At 42.5% G+C, this 27,843-nt stretch overlaps 1 protein-coding gene across 9 annotated transcripts in view; it reads left to right on the top strand.

The window, feature by feature from the left end:
- The first annotated feature begins 9,192 nt into the window (after positions 1-9,192).
- The window catches only part of tle2b (TLE family member 2, transcriptional corepressor b), a 90,286-nt gene continuing 71,635 nt past the window's right edge, over positions 9,193-27,843 (top strand). The window contains exons 1-5 of one of the 9 annotated variants that reach the window (XM_084354916.1): positions 9,193-9,349; positions 10,715-10,800; positions 11,344-11,412; positions 26,650-26,822; positions 27,096-27,193. Coding sequence is in view for 4 of the 9 variants with exons in the window: in XM_084354910.1 (XP_084211036.1) it covers positions 16,401-16,424; positions 27,096-27,193 (122 nt within the window). In the remaining 5 variants the exon portion in view is untranslated. Of the gene's footprint in view, positions 9,350-10,714; positions 10,801-11,343; positions 11,413-15,538; positions 16,425-26,649; positions 26,823-27,095; positions 27,194-27,843 lie in introns of those variants that run through there. The other 8 variants (XM_084354914.1, XM_084354910.1, XM_084354909.1 and 5 more) reach the window with 8 other exon arrangements.

Here is a 27,843-nt window from a genome sequence, read left to right as displayed (position 1 = left end):
GTTTGCAAGTTGAAAGTCGTTGGAAAGGAAGCATCTGCAATCTGTTTATCAGATGAGTCATCCTTCACTCCGTGTAGCGTCCCCCCTCGCCTCTAAAAAGTGATGCACAGTATTCTACCTTTGCCTTTTCTGCGTTTTCCGTTTGCTTGGTTCCAGGCTTTAAACTTATTATGCAAGGATTTCTGATTGAATGGGAACTTCAATTCCATAAACAGAGCAGTCCAAAAAGTGTGCAGTCACAGTTGAGCTCCAAGGACAACAGAAAGCAATCCAGTTATGTTTGCAACTACAAGAAAAAACACCACTTGGGGAGAGAAATGTCTTATTTCATGATGAAATACGAAAACATGTTAAACCTGCTGTCACCTCCATGTACTGGATGAAACGTAACCAGCACGCTACCCCAACACTAATGAACTCCTTTTGTTGGAATACACTTAGTTTGAAGTTAAATAAGTCCATGTATTTGTATTTGTTGGAAATGTAAATAACTAACATATTATTCCGTGTGAAATATTCACTTGACAGTCGGTTGGATCTGGCAACTTTGTGAGACAAAGAAATACCCAAGAGGCTGACAAAACCGTCTCCAAAAAGGGAAAAATCAAAATAACAAAGAGACGTTTCATTTCTTTGTGTCTTTATCGGTGTTTCTCCATATCTCCCAAACATCTAACTCTTTGATTCTATATCCTCTACATAACACAGGCACACACAGGCACACACAGACACACACACACACACACACACACACACACACACACACACACACACACACAGGATTCACAGGTCCAGTGTGTTTTGCGTGTGAGTGTGTTTGTGTATAGTGCCTGCCTCCTCTGTAAGGCCATTTGAACAAGAAGATATCCCCCAGGAATCTCCAAACATGGCATCATGAATTTTTCAACACTGACATCCGCCATCTGCACCTTGGCCAACACACACACAAACACACACACACACCGCACACACACACACACACACACACCATCCAGCATTCCACACACGCATACATGCATCTGCTCGCTTTCAGTCTGTCTCACCTCTCTCTCTTCTGCATCTGGTCGCGAGAGCCCCTGCCAGTACATTTTATACCTCCATAATGCATTCTACTGTCAAAATGTTTAAAAAGAGAGGCAGGTAGAGAGAGGAGGAAGAAAGTAAGAAAGTACGGGGTGGAGGCAGAGAACAATATTGATTTTTCTGTTTGATTAGTAATATGGATGAAACCATTTTTTCCACTCCACTGAGGCATATTGAGTTCAAGAAAGACCTGAGAGTCGGATGAAGAGGTGTGAGTCTGAGAAATTGAGGGAAAGCATTTTGGTATGCAGGATGTATAGATCAACGTGCAGGGATGGAAAACAAAAGGCAGCGAGCCTGTGCTGTGCTGCTGCCGCTGGATAAACGACCGGCTATCACAAAGTAAAGAGCCGCACCGATTTATTTGCCTGGCGCCGGTGGAAATGATCAAGAAACGCAGGGGCACAAATGAAGTAGCACACGAGGTCTCACGCACATGAAGTGTTGCTGTTCCACTGAAGGTATCGACTCAGGAGGGTTCTGTTTTACGCTGTTGACTAAGAAAACACAGCAGCAGTGAATGAAAGATATACTAACACATGTCTGAGTGTGAGGGAACATGTACATTTGTGTGATGTAAAGGTAAAAACTGAAGCTTGTTTAGTTATTCTAGACGCATTTCTTGTTTAATAAATCAACATTAATAATTGAACATCCCGACAGCAATCAGTAACTCAAATGCTCCGACAAATGAAAGGGAAAAAAATCCAGTAACTGTGGCTGTTGCAGGACTCTAATAAGCTCATCTAATCGTGTCATTAAGCCTGTATGTAAAGATTGGACAGACAGGAGTCTCCCACAGACCGAGGTGGATGTATTGCTAAAGCTATTGGCAAGCTCGTGGCACAAGGTGAGTACTCACAATAACCTTGTTCCTTGTTTAAGTTCATCATAATAATATTAGATGGTTTCTTATATGTGGGTGAGACATGAAGTAGTTTTGATATGGTTAAAAATGACAACGATATGCTGTGCTCACAGCGCACAGTCTCTGAGTCTGTTGTTCAGCAGCTAGCTAACCTAGTAGCACAAAGCACACTGCCAATGAGCCAAAGACTGAGTGAGCAGCAGTTTTTCAGCCGCTCACCGAGTACCAAAAAGCAAACAGCCCCTGATCCAAAGAACAGAGTCATGGTGGCAGAAGAAGCGGCTAACGTTAGCACAAGGCACAAAACCCCTGAGCCAAGTTAACCCAGTTAGCACAAAGCACATAGCTAGGCGAAAAAGCTAAGAGAGCTTGTGGAACTTACAGGCTGGACACAGTAGATGCAAGTGAAGCGCTGCTGCACAGCGTTTCCTCTCGCTTTCATTTCAGCCTCCATGTTAACGAGAAAGACTGGCCACCCTGGATGCATGAGTTGCGCTTCTCACATGTGTGTCAAGCAAGGCTGCGTCACTTCATCTAGACATTCAGATTCTGCCTTTTTCTACTGCGACACGCGTGCAGTTCTCAGCAAAAATAGACCTGAACATGACCTGTAGTCATACGGACATCATACCAACACTTTACTACAGTTTAATGTCTGTATCTAGAGAATATGTCACAGACCTAAAGAGAATACACACAACAGGTGAAGGGCAGTTTTTCTTTCTCTCCCTAGCCCTCTCTGTCTCCCTCCCACTTTCTCGCTCTTTCAACAGGGATAAGGGAAATTCACGTCATCATAATTATTGATAATTATCAAAGGCAAACTCCATGTAAACAGATAGGGCAGGCAGGATCCGCGCTGCAGCATCAACTCATCCTATGTGAACACAAACGCGCGTCAGCAGCAGCTACTCAGCAATGTAGCCGCCACGCACCAAACAAGCATTCCGTGTGGCCAGCATATTAGTGAGCTAGCCGCCAACTCATATCTCCCTGCTAGCAAGCGAGAGCCACTGGGCAGTCGGTGTCTGTGTAGTCAGCCAGTGAGCAATCATTGGAGGAGTGTTTTGGAGGGAGTGGGTGGGATTTTTTTCTTGGACACTTTAAAAAATTGAGCTTGCTGTCGCTGGTTTCTACAATCCCAGGAAACCCCAGCTTTAAATATTGCTATTCACATTCAGGAGAGATGCAGGCAGAGCGAGAGACAGAGAGAGAGAGAGAGAGAGAGAGAGAGAGGTGATGGTGGTGATGATTGAAGAGGAGGAGGTTTTTTATTCACTGCAGTCTGCCTCAGTCCCTATTAGTCACACAATTGTCCTGTGCCAAGCAGGCTGATCACAGCACAGTCTACTGTAGCCTGGAGGGACTCTACACACACGCACACACACACACACACATACACACACACACTCATACTGGCACCCGTAAATTATGCACATGAAAAGTGCACATACTGTACTGCTCTTAGAATAGGTCATACTTTCACACACACACACACACACACACACACACACACACACACACACCCCAACCGACCGACAAAAGCATATGTTGTATGGACACACATACACACAAATCCAGAATCCAGCCCAGAGCCTTCTCACATGGCACATGTATGATTCACACAAACACGCACAATATACTGATATACTTCACCCACAAACACTTACTCATACACACGTGTTGACACACATACATCATATCCTCACATACCTACACACTCACTCATTTATGGGAAAACATGGTGTCCACAGGAAAACACACACATTACAGCTCATGAGATGTACATCGACAGATACAGTACAGGAATCTAAAACATGCACGTAACAACCTATAAAGCTTTTAATACATCTTCACATCCATCCTCTACGTGCAAGGCCATGGTCTCACATATACAGTAGACAAAAAAACACAATTTATACAGTGCACATACACACACATAAATATAAATGGCATCGGGCTGACTTGATTCATACAACAGGTCTACTGGGTTGCACATGTACCAAACATGCAGCTGCCTCTCTGTCTCTCTCTCTCTCCGTCCATGTATGTCAGAATAAGACAGTGACTGACGCTGACTTCATTATGCTCAGTCGCCTTATTTCCTGGAGATTCGATCTTGATGTGTCACAGTTCATTAGCAGGACGGGAAGACAGTTCCTGGTGTGTGGCTCTGTACTCCCGTTGGTCTGGAAATCAAACAATGTGATGAGGTTGTAACGTTATCTTTTAGCTTTCATTCAAGGATATTTGCATCCACGTCAGATGAACAATCAGATGAAACAACCTTTTTTTGTAGATATTCTGTAGATTTTAAGGTGGCAAACCCAAATAGCTTAAAGTAATTTCTGTTGTTGTGTTTTATGAAGGTTCTTGTGCATGTAAAAGGTCTTGAAAGTTAAAATTTACCTACAGAAGCTCCTTTCTCCCACAGAAAACACCGCTCATGAAATGCCTCGTCACTAGTCCCGCCTTTAACTCTGTGGATTAATGACATCACACTACCTGACCATGTCACACATTTGCATAATTTACACCTCTATTCACGGTAGAATTGAAGCTAACTGGAAGCTGAAAACAGGACAGAGCCATCTGGGGACACGGTGTGCGAGGCGTGTGTGAGCTGACCAATCAGGGCAGACTGGGTATTCAGGAGAGGGGGGCCTTGAAGAGACAGGAGCTAAAACAGAGCGTTTCAGACGGAGGGCGAGTACAGTGTTTTGCTCCACTGGACAGTTTTAGAAAACGAATGCGTTTTTTTTATAGTCGCGATCCAAAATAAAATCATGAACCTGAAAATGAGCAAAGTAGGTCTCTTTTAAAGAGTACTCCACACTACATATTGTATGAAGGGAAAGCGTTGCGTGGTTTGTTGCTCCACTAGTTAGAAGCACATGCCAGATTATATGCAGTTGGCCTTTAATTAAAGCAGCATTCAGTTATTATGCGCCACATATCTGGAACAAACTCCCAGAAAACTGCAGGTCTGCTCCAACTCTCACCTCTTTTAAATCAAAGCCGAAGACCTTTTTGTTTGCCACAGCCTTTCACTGAAGCAATTTCAGGGCTTAAACTGCTACTTTCCTATATCGTTTTAATGCTTTGTTTCTTGATGTCTTCCTACTTGTTTTTAATGTATTTTAAATACAATTTTCAATGTTATTTAATGTAATTGTATGCCCCTGTAAAGCACTTTGAGTTGCCTAGTGTCTATACAAATAAGCTTGCCATGCCTAAAGAAATCATCTTGAATGTCTAATTAATGTCTAAAGTCTGAATTTCCTGCCTGTTTCAGAACCTTCTTGCCTTCAATCTGTTCTTCAACAAGCGCAACCAGCCCAGCATCCTGAAGATTTACGCCCATTTTGGATGATTCAGCCCCTCCCAGCTTGTTCTGTCCAATGCAAAAGTTCCTTATCAGTGCAAGAAATGGTTTGCCTTTAATGTGGTAAAGAGGAAAGTTAGGTTGTGGAGGTTGGGATGGTGGCCTCCTGTCACAGACCTGCAAAGAGTAATTTTTAGTTACTGTAACCATTATCTTTTCCATGTCTTAAACAGCTGTTTTATTGCCCAAGCCTGACACGTTATTTGTGCTTTCTTATATATAAACCATGTGAAGATATTGGAGATATTATTTACATTTTGTCAAAGCATTGGATGAAAAAAGAAATAGCTGTAATTGTTATGTTCCAGGACAACATTTTGGGGGGTTAAAAATACATCGTAATTGCAACTTTTGAGAGTTTTTGTTGAACTGTCCTATATCAACATTTGTGTCAGGTGATGGAGTGAGTGCAACAAACAGTTAGTAAGACTAAGGTCTGCTGCCTTGGTAAGTCAATAAGATTACACTGTTTGTCCCTGAAGAGCTCATCGGCTGCTTTAGCTTCCTGTTCGGGATCATGACCCTGCTGCATTGTCCTAAAACTGCTGTACAATGTCTGTAAAAAGGTATAAAAAGAAGTCCTACACTGTTAACTCTAAGACATCCTGAATACAGAACTATGTCACTGTCCACACACACACACACACACACACACTGACACAGTTATTTCCTGCAGCCAGGAGCAGGAAATAAGTTGGATGAGGCTAATTATGGCATAAAGTGTTACTGCACATGTCCCACACATACAGGCTAGCTACGCACGCAGGCAGGAAGTCACACTGATCTTGCAAAAACATACACAATCACACCCAGACACGTCAATGCACGCACAAGCAGACACACAAAAGAAAACACACACAGGCACGTATATCCATATACTGAATAGCCAAATGTTTGCACTGCAAGGTCAGAGGATCACATGTGTTTGCAGGTGCTCAGGGACTTGTAACACACTGCAGGTACATACACATGGCAGCTTTATTTGCCCCGTGTGTCTGAGCGGTTGCCTGTATGTGTGTGTGTGTACAGTGAGGCCTATATGTGTGTGTATGCCAGTGTTTGAATAGGCGTCTGTTTATCCGCCATCAAACCAGACCAGAGTTTAACCAGAGTCCCACATCATAGGGGTAGGGTTTCCCACTGTGTCGTTTTTCAATTGGACCTATTTTATTTAAGCTTATTTTTCTATTTTTAACTTTTGTTTTTTCTAATGTTATGTTTCTTGATGTCGTCTTGCTTATTCTTCATGTCTTTTATGATGAGGATGGTGTGATACGGTTGAAAGGTTCAGATAAGGCTTGTAAAAGGACCTTAAGTTAAAGCAGCATTATGTAGAAATTGGTATTTTGTGTGAATTGGCACCATCCTCCATTTCTGAGTGCAACATCACCGTTGTAAATACAAATTTGAAAACTTGAAAACGAAGTCTGCACACGACTCAGGAATGTAATGCAAAGCTAATGTAACGTGAACCAAAACAATTACACCCGGCTTTAACACGCTAATGGCTAAACCTCTCTCAGAATGGGCTGACTCGACTTATGATCAAAAACTAGCGATTTGAGCACTTTGCTAACACAACCAAACATCAAGCAAGTGCAACAACACAAGACAAATATCTTAGCAAGCCAGCTTATATTACTTACTACTCAGTACTTACTACAACCACAAGTTTGGCGTCTGCCATCGGCCAAAGACTGAAAGCCAGTCTTAGATCGACTGAGATTGTTCAGTAACTGTCCCTTTTCCTCTTCTTAGTTTCCTCCATCAACATCCTCTTCGGTCTCTTCACCTCTGTCATGATGTCCGTAGAGGCAGCTGAGTCCGGTTTCACTGGCCGCTCACTCGGCTTCGGCTCTGCTGCCCATTCCAGCCTTGGACCTGAAAACCTTTTTCCTCCCAGTGGGTCCAAAGTTGCTGAGATTGCAGTGTTAGCACCAACACTTCTTGTGGGGGTAGATAGATCCAGTAGCTCACTTGGTAGATTGTGCACCCATGGGTTTCCCCTCCTCCTGTCATCTTTCCTGCCATCCTATTGAATAAAGGCACAAAAAGCCCCCAGTAATAATAATAATGATCAAAAGAACAATCCCTACGGATCACTGTACCAATAAAAATGTTATTTTAAGGTAAAATAGTTCTTCCAATGTCAAGAATGAACGTTCCGACTCAATAGAATAGAATAAAATAGAAGCAGACGGGAGAAAATAGAGCTGAATTCAAGATAATTAATTTTATCATAAAATGCAGAAAAAGTTAATTAGCATATAATATGAATGGAAATCAGAACCAGTGTGGGCAGACATTACTCTTTCATGAAGCTTTTGAATAAAACACTTCAAATAAAACAACTTTATTGGCATGCAAAGCAGTTCAATATTACATGCATCTCATATCTAATGATCTAACACAAGAATGGTAAACGTCAGACTTTCAAGGAGCAGGTGAATGTTTCCAGACAACCTTCTGCAGGAGAAGACAGTTTCTCCATTAACAGCAGCCTCAAACAGACCATGCAGTGAAAGACTCACTACATGTCGGGTCAAAAACACTCATGCTGTCACCATCATCGAGGGGCACTCAAAATCACTAAGTGAAGAAGATCTACTGTGGGTGAGGCAGGTTGAGGAGAAGCAGGAAGCCTACAGAAAATACCAATTACATATTCATGCACTGAATTGTCGCAGTCTGTGATGATCTCATCGAGCTCCTGCATGGATGTTTCCTCTGATAAGTAGATACAGTCAGGAGGACCTTTTCCCCCACCATGCATATTGCATTAAACAGCCATACATTCATGAATATGACAGTATCCTCTTTGAGAGAAAAATGCATGTACCACGTCCATAAAGCTTTACGTCAGCCTACGAGAAAAGACAAGGGGGTGAGTAAAATGGGAGTCAGCAGGTTTTTATTTTTATTCTGCAGCAGCGGTGTCTGCCTGTAAAATGTGGTCTGCAAAGGGGAGCTATCATAGCGAAGCGTGTTGAGACACACCAAATATCACAATATCACCCTGAAATGAGATGTATGGGACAAGAAAGGAGCTCAGAGAGGAGGCGTGAGGTTATGTGTGTTACATGTAGAGAAAGGGGGGAATATAGGAAGCAATGACAGCAGGTGCAAGTGTTATGCAAGAAAGAAAGAAAGAAAGAAAGATCCAAACAAAACATTATAGGAGTCAGCGTGCTGCAGTATTTCAAAGAAGAAACACAAAAACTGCAGGTCGTATGTCACAGTCGACTTCTTTCATCCCTGTAGGTTATGATTCATGGTGTTGTTCCATATACTTCATTATTTTAATTTAGGCATGTGAGGGCCACCCGTTTACTTATTTTGATTTCAGTGTTTGAAGTCGAATAAAGAAAACTGGCAAGAAAAAAAAATCTTTAATTTCGAACCGGACTCCACTCACAAGGTGTTTACCCACTGTGTGTGTGTGCGTGTGTGTGTGTGTGTGTGTGTACTGTAGCCTATGTGTGTGTGTGCTGTAGAAATAGCGAGATTGAAATTAACGGCGGAATTTACTGAGCATTTATGTAGCGTGACTGACAGCGTGCGTGGGCGCGCGCGTGTTTATGCTTTTGTGTGTGCCTTCCTCTGTGTGTGTGTGTGTGTGTGTGCAGAATAATCGGGACTTCAATGCCCACAATCCCCACAGACTCCTCCGCCCTCCCCCCGCCCCCCCTGGGCCGCCCACACCCATTCAACGGCCGGCTCGGCTCGCGATTGGTCCGATTGCCTCATGACATCAGGACCCAACGTGGGGTACCCTTAGAACGATTGGTTGGAACGAGGCATCCCTCTGGCCAATCAGAATGCAGAGACAGGCCTCAGACGAGGAATAGCTGTTAAGGTGGCGCGGAGCGGTTGGCGGCTTACTTCTCTCCAGTCTAAATTGAGATGTGTACGCATTAAACTTGAGTTTCCCTCTCCTTTACAGCTTGTTGTCGATGTTAGAAAAAGTACAAGGCAGGCACAGTTACCTAACTGACAGGTGACCTCGTTTGAATGTAAGTTACATCGTCTCTAACGACCGTTTCTGGTGTGAAGTTCATGTTAAAAATGATGCTGCTCTGGTCGTATTTGAACATATTCTTTCATCTATCCATTTAGTTTATATTTTTCTGTTTAATTAGGGTTTATTTGCATGACATTTAACATGTAGCCAAAGTACAGTTACAATTATGAAAGATAAAGTTGAAAACATTACAATAAAATGATGCTATCAGCATCACTGAGTTTGAAACACGCCCTTTATTCTGTATGCAAGTTAGGCTAAGTTTAGCTAACAAACACTTTGTTTTTGTAGCATGTAAGCTAACGTTAGCATGGCCTTTCACCGACTCTTAAAGCACTTCATTGAGACAGAATTTTACAGTCTAACCTTTGAAGAATTGAAGCATTTGATACAGTCAGAAGAGTATTTTTTTTAAGTAAATCATATATAGTAGCTTAATGAAACTGCCTCATGTAGTTTGATCCTGTCCCACTGAGCATAAACATATTCAAAAAGATGTCAGTTCACCTTCTGTGCTGACCTTGAAAAGGTGTCCACTGGAGAGCCAGAATGAAAGTTTTTTCAGCCTTCAGCATTGATGTGTCATCCTAACAGGTTTCAAAATATAATTTTTCAACTTCATTTACAGACATCTAAAGAACTTCTTGTGGTTCAAAATGAAAGTAGCAATCTCGGAAGCGGCAACTGCAGTTGGCAGCTTTGCCACACCCCACCTAGACAGCCAGTGTACATCTTTGGTATTACATCAAATGCAAGGGCTTTCATCAGTGCGCCATAGGCTCAATCATAATTGTGGTACCTCGTTTGATGATAGATAGTGACTTAACAGATATTTGTATACATGAAAATCTTTGAGATTATTACTTCAAAGTTTTTATGACAGCCAAATTTTGCATCATGCAGAAAAAGCTACAGGGTGAATTCAAAACTTGAACCTCAACCTCAGTTGCTTGTATGAAGCATGCACTTTACCAGGTCAGCTATTCATCAGCTTTATTAAATAATGTGTTTTGGTCATCCAACCTTCTTCAGGTAGGCTAATATTCCCAGGTTGGATGATCAAACATGGTTCTTAAATTGAATGAATAAATTGATGTCTTTTGGATAGTTTATGCTCAGTGGGTGTGTATCACGTTATTGTAAAAAAAAAAAACCTTATGAAGACTACTTGCGGTTATCTAATCTACTGTACATGCTGTGTGACACAATTAAGTGCTTTTATTCTGCTAAAAATATTTACTACAGCTATTAGTTGTTCATTATAATCTGTTACTGCTGTTTAGGGCTTTGAGAGCTGAGGTTATAGTGTCTTTACTGTATCTGTGCCAGCAGCTGAATCTGTTCCCCTGTGTTTCAGATGCTGACCATCACTCTGAAGGTGCTGACTTTGTGCATCCCCTCAGCCTTTATCCCTGAACTTCCTCATGCATTACAAAGGCAGAGGTCAGTAAAAGGCACTCTTTTTAAAGCATTCAAAATCTATAGAGAACTGCAGTTAATTTGCTTTGCTAAAGGCAAACTTGCCCTCACTGTATGCATTATTGTTTCCCAAGTTTTCACTGCGCTTTATCCAATCCAAAATCCAGATGTGGCCTGTTATGATTTTCTCTGCCCTTTTTAAACTATAAATGGTGAAGTTGGTATTCACTTTGTCAACATGGGCAGGTGCGATCAAAAAGTGCTCATCCCATACTGTGTTGCTGAGATTACGTCAATCAATGTGGTATTATGAAGTGCTATTGATAAACACAAATGCTAGCTTTGAATTTATGTAACTTCTGGACTGGGTCTATTTGTACGTATGCCTGCCCATCTGTCTCCCTGAAATCCAGTGTGATGAGTTGGGGGAATAATTACCTGCATAATCCATTTTAGACAATTAGATAATGCTTATTAGTGCAATAGGCTACATGGGGATTGATGGTGGTGGTGGTGGTGGCGCCACTAAATGACAATGTACAGTTTGTCTGTGTTTGTGTCTGAAAGAGAGATTTTTCAATGGAAGCAGATTGGAAGAAGAGCTGGAAAGAGGACGGAAGACACACAAAGTGAAAAGTATGTACAGAAAGGTTTTAGAGGACTCAACGTCTGGGAAGCTCGGAGTTTCTCACTAAATTTCATGGTAATCAGCCCAATCAATTGGACTGTAATGGCTCTTTTGACCGTTGCCTCACAGCATGAAGTTGCTGTACTGAATTTTAGACAGCTTGTGACTTTCTGTATGAAGTTTGTGTTCACTCATTGTCTGTAAGAATGACCTTCCACAGTCTGAAGACATGCAGGTCAGGTAAAATTGCTTTGAACTGTAGGTGTGAAGGTGCTCTGGTGACCTGTTAGGGGTCGACCTCTCTACCAGTGTGCGCTGGGGCAGGCCCCACTGAGCTAGGCTCCACTTTACAGGTTAAGTGGTTTGGATGTGAATCATTTTGATGGATCAATGTTTACACAAGGAAATTTTAGGCAGATGGTGGTGCTGATTTTGCACAGTTTTTGCCATTCGTGGCTTCTGACTCCACACATTATTTCCACTTTGTCTCATACTTTTTTAGTCTGAGACAAGGCTGAAGTAATGAAGGATTCACGGAGGGAGGTTACAGAGGGCAAACACTGAGAATAATGCTAGCCAGTGGTTGTCTTGTTACTGCCCTGTGGGTTGATTATTTATTTATTTTTTCGTCTGGCACAACAGCACCCACTCTGACCATGAGTGATAATTATAGAATAATGGTACGTTGAATTTTCCTGCATTTTCTAGGATTTTTCTTGGTTCGTTGCTTGATAGACATCATCATTAGGTGGCACGAATAACACCCAGTGGAATGATATCACAAGCAGTTACATGTCCGTTTGTTTTGCTTTAGTGGTGAAGTCATTGAAATGTGTATCTTTGACAGGCTAAAGAAAACACAAATAGAGAAGAGTCTTAAAGTGAGTGAACGGACTTAGTGACATGTTTTACACAGCTATATATCGTAAAAGTTTGCTAACTTTAGCCACCATAAGCTATATGTCATACAAAAACAACTAGTGGCAAAACCCTTGAGTGTATATAATTAAACAAGGCTGTGTATAATTACTTATGAATTCAAATTTTAATTTACTTTTAACATTAGTAGTCTAGCTTTCAATTAAGCAGATGCATATTTTAAGTTTCAGAGCATTTGATATGAAAAACATAAAACAAATTAACTGTGAGATGAAATATGATGAAGACATTGAAAAGACAATTAAAAATCTTCAAATGTTGCCATTTTTAAAATCAATTTAATACACTGATTTGTATGTGGATTGTCAGTTAAATACATTATTTGACGTCAGAATGAGGAAGTAGAACTATTAATTGACAAATATCATGATTATTTTATTACCTGTTTTACTCCACTTGTTTCATGGTAACAGACTCTTGCTTAAATCCTGCTTGCTGGGTAATAGCTTATACCTGCTAAGTGCTGTTAGTTCAAGGCTTTCATCACTGCTGTCATCACAACCTCATGTTGATGTATATCTGTATAAATCTGTTTTCCTTTAAATATCCACTAGCGACCAAGACTTATCTTTGAGCCAGATTAACTAAAATTACTCATCCTTGCCCTTCTCCTCTAATATCCAGACACATTTTAACACAAAGTTTCTTACTCAAAATAGCATAGTGGTTTCTTATCATTAGATCAGATCCTGGGAAACAAACTTTGCAAGGTTAACATAAGCCAGTATTAGGCTTCCCCAAAAGGATCTTACACTATATATAGGCTAGTGTTTAGTAATAGACTGCATTGGATAATAGGATGTCTGTACGTGACCTTAATTGAGGCTTTGGGGCTGCCCTCTGGCTAACCCGCTTGTTATCAAATGCAGTTTCTGTCTTACTGGAAACCCTCCACAGATGCCAAGACTGACTGTGTCCGATCTTACAGTGTCGGATTAATGGCTGTTTGATCAAGTTCAAAGGCAGAGCTGCCCTGGATAAACTCATTATAAACAGCGCCAAAACACTGCTTGGCCAGACTGGTGTACTGTACAGGAAAGACCTTTAAATACCAGGTCTTACTCGGTCCAGGTCCATTCTGGGCTGTCCTGTTATAAATAACACGTGCACTGGAGCCAGCAGTCAAAAGTAGGCAGGCAGACATTTTTATCTCACTGTAGTGGGGATATTTCTGGGGTGTTACAGTGGTAATCCCCAAGACACTCGACTTATTGATTTTGATGACATCTTTTGTGGTAAGTGGACGTTGCTTGTGTGTTTCTGCACTGCACTCTTGCCAGATATCATTACACAATGTGTGACCCTTTATTTAATGTCCATTTCCTTGGAATTTCTATTGTCAGTTGCACACTTTCTGGTGCTTTTGATCTTGTCTTGTTTGGGGGTTACTGCCCATTTCCTCTGTTTATTTGAAACAAACCACTGTTGCTGCCAAGGGAAAAGTAAAATGAATCACATCCTGTGTGCCAAGTGTTTTTTTCCCAAAAGACCACCTACCAGCAGATGGTTAGAATAGCAAATTTAAATGCAACACAATCTTTCAGTTATATCCATATGGTATGATATCACATGGCATTCGAGACCAGCAAGAAAAACATTAATGTTTACTTTTCTATTGTTATCATATGCTTTTGTTTAGAACGCTTGCGTGTTGAAAATCCCTCCATCATGAACTAAAAGGACATGAGTTAACCCCAAAGTAGGAGTTAATCCGAGATATTATTGGGTAGATATCAAAGATGCTACACAGTACTTGAACTAAGCACAGGTCAGACCACCTTGTTTTACTATATATCTTTAAATGTTACAGTTATGGCTAAAAATGACAACAGAAATAAACATCTTTGCAGTTCAAATCAAATTCAAGTTGTCTCCCTAGAAGTGACTGTTGATAACGTCACGGTGATTCAGTCTATATTGGGAAGTATCTTATATGTTTCATGGTGAAGAGTTGACTGTTTAGAGTGACCGTCCTGGGTCTAAAAGTGAGATATGATACACGACAAAAACAACTAAAACATTTTACTTATATGTGCCATGCATTCACACGTAGCATGCGCACATTTGATCTATCAGATACGTGGGCACATGCACATGTAGGGTTTTTTTTTTCTGATCTTCAAATCAAGCAGCATGCATACCAACTACTTAGTTTTAACAGGATTAAAACAATAAGTAGGTTATAGCAACTGACATTTTATACTGGTTTATATAAGCAGAATTCAGTGCCAAATCTGAGGGAGCATTACTTCATCAGAATCAGAATCAGAATTCCTTTATTTGTCCCGCAAGGAAATTTCATTAACAGATCATTGTGACTTGTGTCTATTATTTCTAATAACTGTGCCATGATCTGAATTTTCGGTGTTTTTCCCAGTTATGTGACACAATGAACATGATGCATTGTGGTGTTTTTATACACAAACAACTGCATGGTGTGGCTTAAACGTAAAATAATCCATGCAAAAACCCAAACACAAATTCAGTGCCTCCGTTTTCTTTCTCCTCGTTTGTGGCACAGATCTGTCATGTGCTGTTGACTTGGACATAAACCAGATTAACTGAGGGATGTGACATTTCTGTTGCTCTGAGGATAAAGTTGCTCTGAGGAGTTGCGAGTTGACTTATGTGGTTTAGCATGGTGATGTATTTGCACTTAACATCTGGATGCAATGCGTCTCTGACCGCTTCCTGAGGAGGTCTGAGCAATCGGATCTGTAGCATTCATCAGTGTGTGTTTACACCTGGATTAATATGCGATTAAGCATGACTGGCCAGTCATCCAAGATGCATTTTAATGCAACTTGCAAACTGAGTAATAAACTTATCACTCTGGGTTACTGTTATGTGTGTGTGCAACTGCGTGTGTGTGTGTGTGCGTTTGCGCTGCATAACAAGTGTGTCCACATCGCTGTCATGAATTTGTGTATGAGTGTCGGAGCATTTGTGTGTGAATCTCGATTCATATCAGTTTGAGCCTGAGTCTTTGTGCATGACTGATTGCTTTGTCTGTCTGACCACAACTGAAAAGAGATCCATCTCTCTCTTTGCCTCTCTCTCCTCCCTCCGCCTCTCTCTCTCTCTCCCTCTCTCTGTGTGACTGGGTGTCTCTATCTACTCAGTTCCACCTTAAGAGGAGCTTTAGCAGCCTGTCGTGTTTGTGTTGAAGCCAACAGGCACAATATATTACAGTCTAGGGCTTGCTGCTGAAAAGCCCGCTGGATCCTCCACTGACCTGCTGTTCTTTCCTGCTTTCCTCTCGCGTTTTTTTTCCACATTTAGATTAAAAACAAAGCTCTTACTCTCCCTCTTCTCCCCTCCCTCCTCCTTCTTCCTCTTCTCCTTCTTATCCTTCTTCTTCTTTTCTGCGGCAGCAGTCAAGGCAGAGGCTTCAGTGTGTCAGAAAGAGGGTGAAGAGGGGGAAAAGCAGAGGAGAAGACTGTTTGGACGGAGCAGAGTGTGTGTTTATGTTTGTATGTTTCGCCATTGGACGGCCGGGTGAAGGGGCACAAGGAGAAGAGTAGGAGGAGGAGGAGGAGAAGAGGAGAGCCTGCCTGGATGAAATTCTCTGTGTCATGTCACTGCGCGTGGACCTTGACTGATCACAGGTTGAGGGAAAAGGGAGAGAGACACTGAGCGGAAGACGAGGAGGTGGAGAAACTGAGACTTGAGGTGCACTGGGAAAAGAAGAAGAAGAAAGAGGAGGTGGAGGAGAAGAAGGAGGTAAAGTCTTGGTTTATCATGACACTGTTGGATAAACAAGCCGACGGATAGAGCGCTCTTCAGTTGTGTGTCAACAGGAATTCGCCTTAGAAGACAGAGAGAAGGAGAGCGAGGGAGAAAAGAAGGACTCTGGAAGAGTAAAGACTGCTGTGTTCAACCCAGCTAAGGAGCAGGGACTGGACTTACTGAGTGTGTGTGTGTGTGTGTGTGTGTGTGACTTTGAGAGTGTGTGTGTGTGTGTGTGGCTGTGTAACCGGTGGAGGGCAGAGGAGTGGAGGGCCAGGGGACTAACCTGGCCATCAAACGGACTGGCAGCCTCTCCTCTCCTGGGATCATGTACCCTCAGGGCAGGCATCCGGTAAGTACCTCCTTATGTCTCTTTCTCCTGTCCGACTCCTTTTCTGTCCGTCTCTCAACTCTGTCTCTCTGTCGCTTTTATATCCCTCACATTTTCCTTGTCACTTATATCTCTCTTCATATTTCTCTTCTTCAATTATCTTGTTTCTTTCCTCCTTTAACTTCCTCTGTGTTAGAAGTCTCAAGTCTTTTTCCTCGTTTTTGTCCCTCTGTCATTCTGTCTTGTCTTTTTCAGCCTGTCTCTGTTGTCCCTCTCTCTTGTTTAGTTATAGGGACTGTACTGTAACATGAGGAGCGAGACGTGATGGGAGGGGGGGTTGTCTGGGCTAAGAGATTCCCTGTTATGTGTACACACACACAAACACACACACCACCACCTCCTTCCTCTCTGTCAGCTGCAACCAGGTGCCTTTGAGGTCTTGTTGATGGTTAGCTGTGTAGGTGGCATATAACTGAATCTGCACTTGTCAGCTTGTGTATGCGTGCATCCATTAGTGTTTGGTTGTCTCTAGGTGTGTGTATGTGTGGTGACGTGTGTGGGAATAGACCCGTTTGTATGAGTGTTTGTGTGTGTGAACTGGTCTGTACAAGTGTCAGTTGTCCATTTGCTCTTTTCTGTTGCTAAGCAAACGCTTGTGCACACACAGACATGCACACACACACATACACACACACACACACACACACACACACACACACACACACACACACACACACACACACACACACACACACACACACAGAGACAGTTTAATTGATAGTTAAATTCCACTTAATTCATTTCCATTACTAGTAAGAAAGGTCGTGAGTGCACAAGCACTTCCCCTTTAATACCTCCTTAAAGTCCCTTCCCTCCTTCAGTTTCGCCCTTCATCAGCAGTGAGAATTTGCAGTTAATTTACCTGCCCGGGTAAAATAAAGGTTAAATACATAGAGTAAAAGAGCACAGGAGGATGAATGACAGCTTAGGCTCAGTCTGGCTTAGGCCATTCGTTTCACTGGGGCCCTGGTCCGGTTGCTATAATCAGATTTGGTTGTCAGTCTCTTTGTATCTGCTACAAATGGGTCAGTGGCCACTTTGCCTTGAAGCCAGCCAGCCAGACAGCCAACCACTCAGTCAGCCAGCAAGCCAGCCAACCACTCAGTCAGCCAGCAAGCCAGCCAGCTAGCTATCACACAGAATTATGAATGACATTTTCACAAGAGGAAGGCATGAGGAATCAATTATATGTACAGAGAGAATGCTAATAAGCCAGTCGCTGGAATAGAAGGGAGAGAGAGACGCCGAGAGAAACAAGAGAGAAGTGAAAAACAAAGGGAGAAAGTGAAAGATGTAAGAGCCAAGCAAGAAAAAAGAAAGAGTGAGAAAGAATTCTTTAAAAAGGCACGGCCGGGGGTGGAAAGAGAAATGAAAATGAATGAGAGATGCAAAGGAAGAATAGAGTGTGAACATTCCTCTGTTCTCTCCTTAAGAGGCGTATCAGAGAGCTTCCTGCTGCGATGCTCTACGTTTGTGATAAAGTTCAATCCCAGATTGAGCCAACTCCAACCGATCGATAGCCTCTCTCTCTCTCCTTCAGTCTCTCCTCTGTTTTTCTCCCTCTCTCTGTCTTCTCTCTCTCTCCCTCTTCCTCTGCAGCCCTCCTTTGCCAGTGGAACTTTATTTCTGGTGTTGCTATGAAATGTGATCTGTGGAGAGGTGTGAGGGTGCAAAGAACAGTTGTGTGTGTGTGTGTGCGTGTGCGTGTGTGCATGAATGTGTTTGTGGCTAAAGACTGCTTGCACGCATGTCCTTGCGTACATTTACGTACATGTGTGTATGTGTGTGTTTGTCCTCAAAGTCAGAACGGGGTTACTTGTGAAATATGTATTTCCTCCTGTTTTGTCAAAAGCACAGCTGGATTATAACCCTTGTCAAAACTCTGCCTTTCTGGTGCAATTCAAGGAAGATACAATATTTAAAAAATTGTAGGTGGCTGCTAGAAAGAATGATGCCAGAAAAGGAAATCAGAAGCCAAACCTTGAGCACACTTGGAAAATGTGAAATGGGCACCGTGGGCTTTGGTGCATCAAGCTTTTCAGAAGTTGATTCAGCTCAGATGTCGGCTTATCCTTGACTCCACCAATAGTTTTTAAAATAGTCTCCACTTGCAACTGCATTATCACAAGATGATGATGTAACTTTTGCATAAAAGTAAGAGTGATGAACTGTTCACTGAGCGTTAATTTGAAACAAACTTAGAGTTTTAAAAGCTTTAAAATGACTCTTTTACAGAGCTTTGGTATTGGGACTGTGTGAATGCACAGCTACTCACCTGTTACTGAAGAATTATTTCACTCCTGGAAAGATAGTCCTTGCATAAGAAATTGGTTCTACATATCCTGAGAAAAGCGAGAAAAAGGGATGTTGTAGTCTCTACAACAAGTACTGCGAGTTGGATGGTGCTTGTTCTTGGGTCTTTGTCCATTTTGAGACAGGAAACAGTAAGGAGGCCAGTTAGTAACAAACAATATCGCGGCCAATCTGTACACTAAAATATGCTTCTGTCATTATTTTAGGTGAGAAATATGCAGTGTTGAAACAGGATCTTAGTTTTTAATTTATAAGCACTGCCTATTTTAGACAGTTTGATCAAAGTTTGGTGAGACACCCCTTACTCGATCCAAAAATGTGGAAGTACAATCTGTAGTTGAACGGCCCTAAAATCCGCCAGATGACATGTTTTGCGTCACCAAGAGGATTTCTGATGACAAAATGTCGGGGGCTCTGCATGCAGGCAAAATGGTGAAAAATTTACAATTGTTCATTTACATGAACATTGTAGTACTAGAAAGCTGGTTGAAAATTGGCAAAGTTCCCATGTAAGTGACTTCCCAGTAAACAGGCTTGACTTTTGTCTCTCAGTAGCCTTGATGTAGCCTTGCTGGTGTCAATCAAACATCATGGACTACTTCCTGTCAGACAGGACAGAGATGGCCTTGAATGCCGCTCCTCTCAACCCTTCTGTGTGCCCCTTTTGGAAACGATAAGAAAGGTGTCTTCAGAATAAATAGATAAAATGGACATCCAAGGTTAAAGCAGCGTTATTTTTTTTCTATCAAAAGAAGAAGTCCGACTTTGTTCTCCTCGCTCTCTGGCAGGAAAAGGTTAAAACCAAGGGCTGATTTGCCAGGCGAGCGGAGCTGTAATTGGTTCCACTGGATTTTTGTGGCAAGCGTTATCAGAACTGTGTGAATGTGTGTGTGCGTGTGGATATGTGCGAGTTGTGTAAGTGTGTGTTTTCTTTTTGTATTTGCTGTGTGTGGGTTTTCTTTTTATGTGTCTTTGCCTTTTTAGTGCTTTGTGTGTCTCTACATTTTTGTATTAACTGTGTGTGTTTGCCCTTTTTGTTTACTTAAATGTGTGAAAATGTGTGTGTGCATCTCCTGTGTGGTGTTTCAGTTTTATTTTATGTGTGCATTTGCTCTCTAGTGATAAGTGTCTTTGTGTCTAAGTATATGTACATGGTGTGTGTGTGTGTGTGTGTGTGTGTGTGTGTGTACCATGTACGTGTTTGTATTTGTCCTTGTGTATGTGTGCGTGTGTGCTTGTGTTTGTGTGTTCAGCTGTTAAAGTGTGTGTATGTTTGTGTCTTGGAGGAGAAGGGGAAAGTAGAGCGGCGGTGTTTGTGCGTGTGTGTGTGTGTGTGTGTGTGCACTGCGTGCCAACAACAATAACAGTAAATAATGTTCCAGTCCGACCTCGACTGTTGCTGTGAATGTACAAGCCCTTGATTGGCTGCCACACCCCAGTGAGGGAGAGAGTGAGAGTGAGAATTTACTGTGTGTTTTCATGGTTAAGAAAGATGTCTATAACTGCTAGCCTGCAAACAGGACTGATCAGAGCTAAGACTCACACTAACATGCACACACATTTACCTTAAGAGTCTGGAAAGTTTGTGTGAGTGTACACTTAAAGCTGTCACTCTGCGTGTAGACTACAACATTTCTCTCACACCTAAGAGTTGTGGTGGCTGTGGTCTAGTGGGTGTAGATCAGACAGTTTTCTTAAGAAAAAGCGTGTTGAAGAGGAAAAGAAAGAGAGGTTACTCCAATTTAGTTGCTGAAGGTGTTGATTGTTGGTCTATTAATGCAACTGTACTCAAATCAAATCTACTCTGATCATTATTATTACACCATGCGGGAACATCATTCAGTCACTTTCTGCTGTGGAAATGTTTGTCATGACAATCTAACATCTGTTGTAGCACTCAGGAGTGTTTGTGTGTGTATGTGTGAGTGTGTTTTGCGGGTACAAAGAGGAAAAAAGTAAATTCTGAGGGATAAATAAGAACACAAGTGTTCCAGTGTGTGTGGTACAATCTAATTGTTGGAAAATCATTGCAACCAGGATGTATAATCATGTGTGTGTACGCACGGGGAGAGCTTTTTTTTCCTTTGGCCATGAGAAGGCTAACACTTTATTTTTATGGCCAAATAAACAAACTCATACCAAATATGTGGCCACAGAAATCACATCTACTCCATTAATGGGGGCAAAGCCACTCCAAGAGTGTGTGTTTGTCTTAAAGTTGGATTTTGATGTGCATGAGATTAATTTTGTAGTTGCAGTGGCAGGATGTGCTTAACTAGGCATTATTGTGTCTTGAATTGTGTAAGTGCCTTTGATATGCAACTGTATCTGCTTTCTTGCACACTGGACTTTTTTGTTTTTGGCATCTAGCTGTGTGAGGCAGTTTGTTTTTCCCCAACATTTGTGGCTGTAATATAAGCCATGTACGGTAAACAGCACAGCGGATTGCTGTCACCTCCCACGGATGACATTCTCCCCTCCGTTCCTTTGTCCTCATCTTGTTTACATTTAATTTCATACAGCATTTCAAAGGCAGCCCCGTAAAATGGCAAAAAGTCAAGTAACAACAATACAGCTGCGGCGAGACGACCCACTGAACAAGCAAAGAGTCGCACAAGCAACCGACAACTCCATCATCAGCCGCCCAGATTAAGTCTGCTCTCTGAGTAAAAAAAAAACAGGCTTTTTCTATCCTCAAATCCTGTGTTCTGTGTTCTTTTCTTTGTCATTAAAAGAAATGATCAGAGCGAGGCTTGGATGGAGTCCAGAGACTCTTTTGGCTGCCAATCTTTCCCTGATTTGTAATCCACCACTGGCTTAGTGGCTGACTGTTGAGCTGCAGCATTAACTGACGAGCTCTCTGAATGACTTACTGATTGGTTAACTGGTAAGACTGACCCACTGTCTGACTTTTGGTGTTACTGGCTGGATGACTGATTGAGTGTTGGCTTGTCAATTTCACTGTCAAACTGAATGACTGACTGCCTAGCTGGCATAATGAGTGAGCGGTAAAGATTCATTGTGAGAGCGCCACTAACTCTAAATGAGCCTCTTTTCTTGGGAAGCATGGCTCTCTCCAAGTTATCAAAACCTTTGAGTGGTCTGTGGAAATGCAGACAACACTGACAGCGAGAAAGGGGCAAATGTGAAGGTGTGATAAAAAGATGGCTGATTTGTAAGTCACATTTCCATTCTTCCCTGCAGCTTTTATTCAGTCTCTCATCCACGCCGTCCAAACCAATGAGCTGTTGCTTATGTTCACTGCTGCTCACTTCAGCAGACACATACACACGAACACACTGAGAGACATGTACACAAGGGGCACTGACACTGCTCTGCCACACTTGGTATTTCTCATCTATTCATGTGCCTTTTTCCTAAATATTTCACCAGCCAATTATTATTTCATGTGCTATCTGAATGTGTCTCTGCTTGTCTCAGAGACACACAGGCAAAAAGAAGAACAAAGGGTCTAGGGAGGAGAAGTAAAAAACGAAAGGAGAGAAAAGGGAGGGAGGAAAGAGACGGAGAAGCAAGAGAAGGGGAGCAAGAAAGAGAAAATGTTTTGTTTGTTTGTTTTGTTCGAATGAATGCATCCATGCATAGGCATGCCTGCTTATACTGTGTGAATACTCATGCATTGGTAGAAAGTGAGCCAGGGGCTAAACAGAGACTGAGATGACAAGCAGATAGATAGAATCATTTATTTCCCAATCACTCCCAGACCTGCATCTGTTTTACAGTCGCTGTCTCTCTCATGCAGCCGCTGCCAGTGGTGGAAAAACAGACAGCTGCTTGAACAGTAGACTTCCATGTGACGGACGGACAGGCGGACAGAAAGACAGAACCAGAGTGACCTAATATGCAGATGGCCTGGGAAAACACTGAAGTGTGACTGAAAATAAGTAATACAAGTCACTGGATGAAGTCAGACAGATTGTTGCACCATCACATCAAGGTTAAAATTTTTGACATGTAAATAATTTGGGGTGAATGAGTTAGTTTCAAGCAGATTGCTGTCCAGGCACAAAGTTTTGGAACTTCAACATCATCTATATAACAGCAAAGGTTTGTGACAAAATCCTGGCCCATAAATCAGAAATTAACTTATCTTATATATTGGTATAGGCTTATACACTCAGTGGCCAGTTTATTAGGTGAATTTAGCTAAAAAACAATGTAGTCTAATACAACAGTACTGCAGTATATCCAGCGTTCATCAAGGTAACAATGTTCAGGGGATAGTGGTGGTGTAATAGGTGAGAAGGCTACCAAGCCAGTGACCGCAGTTCAAGCCTACGTTTCAACATTTGTAAACATGAGACGACAGGATATTTCTAAGTTTGCGTCGACAAAAAACATATTTTTGAGGGGAAGTTGGGCCATCTCCAAACAGGTTTTGCCAACCAAAATGTTCATATTATGAAGATTTTTTTTTTTTAACCCTAGCCGAAGGCATAAGTACAGCGTTGTCACGAGATAAAAAAGTTGCAACCCAAAGAAATGTGAACTTTCATTATATCCGTGGTTTGCAGAAAAGAATATTGCTTCCTTTTATTCTGGCTATGGGGTTGTGGTTGTGATTGTTACCAGTAACACTTTTTGTAAACAGCAAGACAAGATTCTAGTGATGTCAATTGATCAATGTGATTTCACGTAATCAATAATTTATGAAGTCGTACAGTCAAACTCGTGACAGCCTGAAAGGCAGCTGAACAGGCAGGCAGGCAGACAGGTGATGGTTACAGCCAGTGGGTCCCACCTCCGTCATGTTATGTGATACAGCACAATGGGCTTCATCCGCCACTCCTCCACTCGCCTCACCTCCCTCCCTCCCTTCCTCCCTCCCCACTATAGATAATCCCTCCTAATTCTCTGCTTGCCCGTGCCAGCTCGACCAAATTGTGATTGACTGCTGTCCCACATGGTGTCTGTGTGTGTGTGTGTGTGTGTTTGTGCACAAGTGACCCTTCCCTCCCTTCCTTTCCCCCCTCCCTCCACCTCCACCTCCACCTCCTAGATTAACCGGATCAGTTTTGGGTTTCAGGATCCCCTATGTTGGCTGCTACGGTGCTCACACACACATAAACACACATGAAAACACAGGCGGTAGGCTGTTTTTTGGCCCTTCGTGACGCGCTATTGGACCCCTAACAGTCTGGGCTGCCATCTGTCAACAATACAGGAGAGACCAAACACACACACACACACACACACACAGACACGCAGACACGCTCCAACAACAAATGTTAGTTCTGGTGTACATACGGCATGACGTGATGATGCCTCCATCTTTGTAAACACTGCAGAAAGATGCACATATATCATTGTATATAACTTACAGCTCAGTTTTATTTTTACCTGCTGAAGTGTCCTTGAGCAAGACACTGCCACTCCTATTATTACTAATAAGCATGAAGTCATTTGATGGCAGCTTCCCATACTTGACTCCTATTCCTGACAGGCACAGCTCCGCACAGGCAGAGAATATTTCTCCTTGTGCCTGAGGACCGTTTTATAACTTCTTTTTTGTGTGTGTGTATTTTTCATTTCCTTTTTGCTCATAAGAAGTTTTATCGCTGCGGGGTCCATGAAACTCATTCAAAAAAGGTGCAACTGGCAAACCAAAAGGAAGACATTTTTGAGTTTATGTCCAGCACATGAAAGGAATTCAAATCTCTGTCATCAGCACACCACAGAGGACGGCATGTTGACGCTGACGGTTGTCACTCGCGGATCTCTTGTATAAGCCTGATCTGTGACTGTGGGCTTTGTTATATGACTTAGTGCTGCTGATGTAACCCGCCAGCAGCACTTTGTCTGTGTGCGTCTGCGTGAGTATGTGTCTGTGTGCTCATGTGTTCATGGCAGCAGATGGTGGGAGCAGTATTACCACAGAACGATGGACAGTGCGCAGGGCAGAGCGACTCGGCTGTGTTGACTACAGCAAAGACAGTGTGACTCTCTCTCTCTCTCTCTCTCCCTCTCTCCGTCTTCTCTCCATCCCCTCGGTGTCAGACCGATGAATGGCTGGCTATCTCTCTCAGTCAGCAGCCACGCCGCTCTTTCATCATCTGTCTCTCTGCTCGTTCTTTCATTCCTCTGTAAGGATGTCAGACCAGTCTATCACTCCCTCCATCCCTCAGTCCATCCATCCCTCTGTCTGTCAGATGAGTATTTATCTCTCTTCCACCTCTTTTCTCCCTCATCAGTCCATCCCTCCATCCTCCCACTGTGTGCATGTGTGACTCTGGATGTGTGTGTGTTTGTGTTTGTGTGTGTTTGTGTTTTTCAATGCGCTCATGGGTACGTGGGTGTGTGTGTCTATCTGCGCGTGCCAGATCACTATCTACCCCCCTACCCCTCCCTTCCCCTCCCCCGCTGTGTGTGTGTGGTGTGAATCAAGGTCAGTGGGGATCTGTTGGCAGACACCCCCCATCGCATCTATCCCACCCACCCCCCTCCACGCCTCCCTCTCTGTCACACACACACACACACACACACACACACACACACACACACACACACACACACACACACACACACACACACGCACACACACACACACACACACCCACACACACACACACACACCCAGAGGGTTTGAGTGTGTTGTGCCCATCCAGCCATCTAGATGTCCCTGCTATGCCTGCCTCAGCTCAGTTTAGCTCAGCTCAGCTCGGCTCCGTGGATTAATTACTGGGGAACCCACCGCGTCTCTGACCTCCACCGTTGGACTAATTGAAATCTAATTGAATTGTGCTTGTCTAGACTAATGAAGCCCCGCCACTGAAACCGCCAATCTTTTAGCTATAGCTACAGGCCGATAGCCACCCAGCTTCACTGTAGCGTGTGCACTACGCTGCTTAGTTTGGATGGATGGACAAATATGTGAGCAGATAAACAAATGGGAGGATGGGTGGATTCATGGTCAAATTACAAAGTAAAAAGAAACAGTTCATATGTTTTATATCTTTAGGTACTAAATTAAAGGCCACCATATCATCAGAGAAAGAGTGCATCTATACCAACCAACAAATGTCTTTCCTTATATGAGAGATTTGATCTGAGTTTATGTCAGAGCTGTAGTGGCATCTTTGCTGTTTGCCTGCACCAAGTCACAACGTTGACTTGAAATGTTTAACGTTGAAAATACTCAAACTGATTAAACAATTCTCGAAATACTGATAATCAATAAATAGTTGCAGCTCTACAGGCCACTGTGGGGATCTGGGTTCAGTCCCCAGCTGTAGTGCTTTGGGTTTGGCTGGGTATTAACACAGTGTGCAGCGTTTGCGGAGTTGGATGCCGATGAGGTGTCCTTGTCTCTGCACCAGCAGGGTTAGAGCACTTGTGCAGAGGGAGGTGCCATCTAGATGTGATAGTGTGAACCTCAATACTCCTGTTGAGGCAGATCACTGACAGGTGATGAGAAGTGGCTGAAAAGAAGTGGCAGAGACACCTGGCAGGCTGCATCCTCCCCAAGCTAACAGCGGGAGTTCCCCCGTGCAGGGAAAATCAGCCAATCCAATTATATATATTCTTTGGAGAAGAATGAAGAAAGATGTTTTCTTTTTACACAAAAATCTACTCTAGATTTGCCTGACTAAAAACTAATCCCAGTCCTCAAACATGAACAATTACAGCATCAACAAACATCCACATTGTCCTTGTTTCTAAAACTTTATGAAGACCATGGAGGAAGACGGTGGCTGTCGAAAGCGCTTTAGACAGACATGGAGGGCTAGTGGTGGTGGTGGGGTGTACCCCAGGGAGGTGCTTGTTTTGTTGGGCCTTCTTTAGCTTTTAGCAGGTGAGAGACGGTGCCGTGATTCCCTATAAGTTATTCATTTGACGTTTCCTCCCTTCTCAGCTCTTTGTAGGCTGGAATACATTAGCAACCTGGCAGAGTGGAGAGGATGCTAATGTGGAAGAGAGGGAGCGGGAGAGGAGAGGAAGAAAGGATAGGGGCAGCGGAGGGAAGGAGGCAGAGTCATTAGAGGAGGAGGAGAACAGAGAGAGAGAGAGAGGACACGGCTTTATGATGTGTGGGAAGGGGAAGTGACCTTCCCTCTCACTTTCATCTTGGCTTTTTTCTCTCCTTGCATTGCTCCCTGACACGCACACACATGCACACGCACAAATACACACTCAGATATATGGCACATTCAGGTGCACATGTGCCTATACAAATATATTAGAGGCACAATGCATACAATCATTTTTTTGAGCAGCAACGCGCACACATGCACACACACACTCACACCTAAGTATCTTTTTTTCATCCCTTCTTTCTCTTCCTGTCTTCTTCCTGTGCAGGTCCCCTTACAGCCTGGCCAGTCTTTCAAGTTCACAGTCCTGGAAACCCTGGACCGTATCAAGGAGGAATTCCAGTTCCTCCAGGCGCAGTATCACAGGTACACAAGCCATATTACACTGCACACATGACACAGACATTATACAGATATGCATGCATGCACGTACATAAATGTCCATATGGTATTATGAATAAAGTCAGAAATGTGGTTAACATAGTTCAGTTCTTTCTAATCAAGAGAAACGGTTATGAATGGTATGAGGAATCACTCTTCCATACTCTTTTAATATTGTATTTTCTCTACATTACTTGAAATAATTATAGAAACACCACATTGAAATTCAATTCACATTCAGTTCATTGGAAGTGGGTGTTGAATTCTGTAATGTTTGGACCAATGCTGTTAAAATGACAGCGTGCTGTGTGCTGTCCTTTTAATCTTTATTATTACACTGAATGTAGAAAAATACTGGAGACTGATTGTGAGTTGCAGCCCTTCATACTGAATCAAGTTTCAAATCACATCTTTACAAACTTCTCTGAGTCATTATCTTAAATGTATGCACCGTCTTCTTTATTACTAATATTTGCAGTAATTACAGAAATTAAGAAGGGATCATAGTTTTCTGCCTATATTCCCTTCATCACTTCTTTTTACATTAAGTATGCTTTTTGTGTGATTAGTCAGATTTCCAGTTTTCTTCCATGATATTAACAGAATTTTACAAGTGATATTCTTAACTTAAAGTG

Source organism: Pagrus pagrus, assembly GCF_965226575.1.
Source record: "Pagrus pagrus genome assembly, chromosome: 6".
NCBI classification, from domain to species: Eukaryota; Metazoa; Chordata; class Actinopteri; order Spariformes; family Sparidae; genus Pagrus; species Pagrus pagrus.
Note: the sequence above shows the minus strand (reverse complement) of the source record. Positions and strands in the feature narration are given on the sequence as shown.